The sequence below is a fragment of the Pocillopora verrucosa genome, chromosome 1 (assembly GCF_036669915.1).
Source record: "Pocillopora verrucosa isolate sample1 chromosome 1, ASM3666991v2, whole genome shotgun sequence".
NCBI lineage: Eukaryota > Metazoa > Cnidaria > Anthozoa > Scleractinia > Pocilloporidae > Pocillopora > Pocillopora verrucosa.
In genome coordinates, this window is record NC_089312.1 from 7,545,358 (window position 1) to 7,551,040 (window position 5,683).

General features: G+C 38.0%; 1 protein-coding gene across 1 annotated transcript; it reads right to left on the reverse strand.

Moving 5' to 3' along the window:
• Nucleotides 1-834: 834 nt before the first annotated feature.
• On the reverse strand, nt 835-3,795 carry LOC131795528 (protein rolling stone-like). The gene is given in 3 exon segments (XM_066161970.1): nt 835-2,229; nt 3,634-3,666; nt 3,668-3,795. Coding segments are annotated over 3 exon segments (906 nt in total). The 5' UTR covers nt 3,737-3,795; the 3' UTR covers nt 835-1,425.
• Nucleotides 3,796-5,683: the final 1,888 nt, after the last annotated feature.

Genomic DNA, 5,683 nt, shown 5'->3' on the forward strand with positions numbered 1-5,683 from the left:
GGTACCAAATAAAAAAAATAACTGTAAATTTATTCCTGAAAAAAAGTGATTCCAAGGAGTGTAAGATTAAGTTGGAGTGCAGAAAAGTCAAATGCGAAGCAAACCATAGCAAAATTTGGGTACACTTAATTTGGAGCCTCGCTCTGTTGTGTGTCCCGCACCTTCGTCTCTCGTTCTTTTGACCACTTCGAAAGTATTTATTCTTTCTGGTGTAATTTTAGCATAGTGATCATGGTGAAAGCTATTAAATAAATAAATAAAAAAAGTTGTCTTAATACATATATGCAAGCTGTACCTCTAGCCGGTAGTATTTTCTAAGCCCCAACAGATCCTACCAGCTAAAGGTACCAGACCAAATAAAAATGTATAAATGGAAAAGTATTCTTGAAAAAAAGTGATTCAGAGGAGTGTAAGACTAATTTGGAGTGTAGAAAAAGTGAAATGTGAAGCAAACCATGGTAAAAATTGGGCAAAGTCGACTAAGTATGTACCCCTAGCCAGTTGTATTTTATAAGCCTCTTAAGATACTACAGCTAAAGGTAGGAGACAAAATAAAAAAATTAACGTTAACATACTCTTGTAAAAAGTGATTCCAGGGAGTGTAAGACTAATATGTAATTTGAAGTGCAGAAAAGTCAGATATGGAGCAAACCGTAATGAAAATTGGGCAAAGTCGATTAACTATGCAGGCTGTACCTCTAGCCGGTTGTATTTTCTGAGCCCCTTCAGATCCTACCAGCTAGAGGTACAAGACCAAATAAAAGAATAAATGTTAACGTACTCTTGTGAAAAGTGATTCCAGGGAGGGTAAGACTAATTTGGAGTGCAGAAAAGTCAGAAGTGAAATATGAGTTTAATTCTGTTAGTAAGTTTATCATAATTTTTATATTGTCAATCTTGTTTTTGTTTTTCCCGAACTTGACCGCACGACTAAGAAATTTAAGGTAGAAAATCATTTTGTAAAGCGTAAACCTCGCAAAGGTATCTACTTAGTATGCGAACTCCGCTCTGCGTAGCTTAACGTGATTCGCTAGCTAAGTATAAAAGCATGACGAAGGTTAGAGATTGACGGCTCGGTAAGCGTCACCTTTATACTCGGTGACCCACATTTTCCTCGACAGATCTGAGCTAGTCCCGAAGTAATAAGTTGTATGTAAGAAAGAAAAGGATAAAGTAAACTTCAACTGTATTAAGAGTGTTAGAAACTATCTCTAACAATATTTTTCAATAAAAACTTAGATGCGTACTTATAACATGCACCCTCTATTCAGTGTAGGAAAATACTGCTTTAAACCAAAGTTGGAATAATCAGCACCAGGTTTTATATGTCCTCACCATAAATGCTTTTCGCGAAACAACAATCTAGGCCAGACTGGTACTGTTTTGTGACTTTTGTGACATGACATGAGGTTAAATAATCGTAATCTATTTGCTATACTTGGTTTTCATCCAGACTCGTATGCGATAAAAACAAAACAAAACACTTTGACAAAACGGAAGCCCAATGAAGAAAAAACAAATCAGGGAAACGGCAGAAAAGACTGGTCTCCCTGTGTAGTCGGTCTGGGGGTAGATATAACTCCTACCAAACGAGCTAGTTCCACCGGACGCCCAATAGATCACCGTAAATACGATATAGGCTATTTCGTAGAGCATAGAGTAGATGACATGGAATAAACGCACTGGCACTGAACTCAGCATGGTTTCAGCAACCATAAGGATGGAGTTAACGCCATGTACAATAACTGACAGGGCGTTTGGGTTTTTCTCGGATATGAACGTCCAGTAAGATAAAGTCACAAGAAGGGCGGCAGCCGATGCAATGTTATATATTACCCACAAGGCCTCATGGTACCAATACATTGGCGTCGCCCGTGTTGCTTCAAAATTGCCATCAGTGGGAAAAGTGTCATCATCTCCTTGCTCACGTCCTTCTCTGCATCCGTTGTTTATCTCACCTTCCTTTTGTTGTGGAGCCTCTTCTGTTTCAACATCCATTCTATACTGGAAAATATGTTTTCTCATTTTCCATTGTTTCTTGTAGTGAAGAGCTGTGATTGTGCAAGCACAAATGAAATACGTTGTGATGAAAGAGAAACTCCAATTGGTCAGATAAATGAACCACTTGGGTCCGTTTTTTCGGTGATAAACTCCACTCGCAATCGTTGTGCCAAGGCAGAACACGGCGACGATAAAACGATACAGCAAAACAGTCAACGTTCCAAACCACTAGGAATATATAAAATATTAGCATAAGCATCGTATCTGAATCGTAAATCGTTTATTTGATTTAACTGTGATTGATTAAGGGACTAGTCGTTATTTATTCCCGAGGGGAGGAGGGGGAGGCGAGGTCGGAGTATGTTTGGACAAAATCATATGATTTTCAGTGGAATGGAGGGGAATCATTTGTATCTAAAGGAGTATGCAAGGGTAAAAGGAAGGAAGGGTGTGGAATAGGAAATTGACTGCCAATGAAGCGGATCATTAAAATGCTGCAGAGCCTTATAAGAGGATCAAATAAATTTTATTGTTGCACAATCAAAATCCCCCAACCTCCCCCCCCCCCCCCCCCCAACAAAAAAGTTGCGCGTCAACAAATTTATTTCCGACCATTCTTTGGTTTATCGACAAATATATGCTAATTTTTGGTTTCTATGTGGTATATACTAAAACAATTATTCACCTCAGTGTCGGTGAAAGTGGTGGATATTTACTTCTACTTCGGTAATTACTTGCTAGTTATCAATGTTGTAATTATTCATGATGTTACTTATAACCGAGAAAAGTGTATGCTGATCACGAAGGGATATTCAGAACTATATCGGGCCAAAACTCCTTTAAACGAGATATGAATCATACCACCTGAATTGCAAACTATGAAAAAAAATTAAAATTTAACAGGTTCTAAATCACTGGAAATATATATTTACGAAAAAACGACGAAATGTACTCGACGAAATGTCTTACTATTATAAGAACCGAACGTAGCTACGCAGGAATTAACATGCAATAAATATCTATCAAGTCACGCTCTACTGAGAAACATCAAGTCACGGCTTTTCTAGTCGATATATTTTACAGTCTATGACTGAAATAAGGGGAAGAGAAGTGATATACTACGTTAAGATCAGATATCTAAACTTGATGACCGAATGTAGTAGGTAGAATCGACAGCAAAATTTCAACATCATTATAATATATTCGGAAACAAACACTCAGAGATGCAGATCGTATGTAAACGATATTTATAGCAGTCAAATCCTTAGTTATTTGTCTATAGCATCTGATGAAGGGCTAACGCTCGAAACGTCAGCTTTAAAACTCTTAGTGGTGACCGATTTATGTCGTCAAATCAGTTTATAATACCAAATCACCTTGTTATACTCTCCCACCGAAGCAGCAACACAGTTTGTTTAGGAACAAATACCAACGTCATTCAGTTATCCAGTTACGTCGGTCGGCCTCATGCACGCCATTTAAAGTATTTAACATTATTTTTAACGATAAACAGTAAAAATAGTTTTACGAAATGCAGCCCTAACTACCACTCGGAGCACTGCTAAATGTGCACTGACATGCACACGAAGCAAATTTACAATTTTTTGTTTGACACTAAAAAGTCTTACTTACTGGAGATTGAACAAAATCCTCTGAGTTAGGATTACAACAAAAGGAAATTAACCAAGCGAAATTCTCTGCGAAGTACAATCCAACACATTTCCTTTGATAGCATACAACCTAACCTTGCCCAGGAATTAGCACGAACTGATACCTTAAGAATGAAGGCACGTCACGCGTGCTACATTTGCCCCCAACGCCACGTTAGGAAATGTAGCGTGTAGAAATCCAAACAATCCAATCACATGACTTGTTCACAGTAATGTTAAACGAAGTGGGCGAAAGGGGGGAGGGGGAGGGGGTTTCGCTCAGAAAATTTTAATGAATGACTAGTTTTGGCTGATCCAAAGTATCGAAATTTCAATTTTTCACGCGCTCACAAGAACGAGTGGGTACTAAATTACTGTGCGAGTGATTGATCAAGATTTCCTAATTTAGAGCGGACACACTTTGAGTTTAACACATGAACCAGTGCCACAGTTTTCGGCGCTTAATTTCAACGAAAATGAACGAAAGTAACATACGAGTATTGCGGTAGTTGAAATAGTGACTTAAAAAGGAAACAAAAGAAACTACTTAAAACAACTTCAACTTCAAGGTAGCGTAAGATCATACAGGTGCATGTCTATTGGATTCAATCTACTTGTCATTGTGTCATGTAATCATTCCGTTTTTCTCGGTTTAATTCATATTCGAATCATAGTGTTTATGTTATATCTTAAACGTTTTTAAAACTTTGCCTTCCCGGAGGGCGCTCTCACAACAGGACTTCGTAAGAGCAGAATGGCCACATCTAGAAATCGTCTGGTGCTTTGGGATACTGATCGCAGTTCCAAAGCAGAACTTGAGTACCCAGATGTTCAATAGGTTATAAATGGTACGCTGTCAAAGAAAAAAAAAGTAAAACTATGAAAATCAGCTGCTCGTGTTTTATACATTGTAACCTGATTCATACGTCAGTATTTAAGGTCTCATTTCAAAGAGATTTCACTCTGCTCTCTATATAATATTTTTTTCAGATATCTGGAGCTCTGTTTATTTGGTATTATTGGAAACCTTTACACAAATCACCACGACGACAGCAGCAAGAATGTGGCAAACACATAGATCTAATGGGAGACAGAACAGTAGCTCAGCACAGTGAGTGTGCAAAATTTGTACATTTCTTTTCCGTCCTCTGTTAAACAACAACGTGATATCGCGAAAAAATTATGAGTGGTATGAGCATGGAAACCACAATGACAACTTATCATAAGGAAGCCATCGCGCAATCATAGAAACTCATTTTTTAATCGACGTCTTCTTGTCCTAGATTTGCAATTACTGGGAGGCCAGGGATAATTATTGGATGGAGTGTTAAAGCAATAACTTATCATCGTTTGTCAAACGTCTCCCTAAAGGACGAACTTTCATCCCGCGCAAACCACAGAAAGAAGGAAATCCATTCATGAAAAAGTTAAGAGAAGAATATCCTAAATAGGTTAATATGCCCCCGGAGGATCACATAAAAAGTCTTTGCAGTTTTTGTTCGTTAGTTGTGTACTTTCCGTCGAACAAATAAAGTGATCGTCTTGTGGCATGGTCATTAGTAAGTTCCAAATGGACTCTGGCAATCATTCCTCCGATGGTGTGATGCGTGCGTCGTCACACGAGTCACCGCTGAGGTAATTGGCAACACATTGGTACCAAACGTACGTCGTCTTCTACCAAACAGAAAGAAGAATACCCCATGGAAGATCACAGTCATGAAGGTAGGTATATTAACCGTTAACCCCGAAGAATGATGTGGCATCTGATTCCTTTTTACAATATTCACCCTATATCACAAAGGTCACGAGAAGCAGAGGAAATTTTCACTAACTGAAGAAGCTCTTGTTGTTTAAAAAACATTTTTATAAAAATTAATGGGGGATATGCATACTGACGTTAGGGTGTAAAAGGATTAATAACGGCATGTTTTACAACGGTCAATATCGCAATCAATGAAACAGAAATTGAGAGTAATTTAAATTGTTATTCAATCTTTGATGTGTTGGCTTAAAATCTTATCGAAGTCCGAACG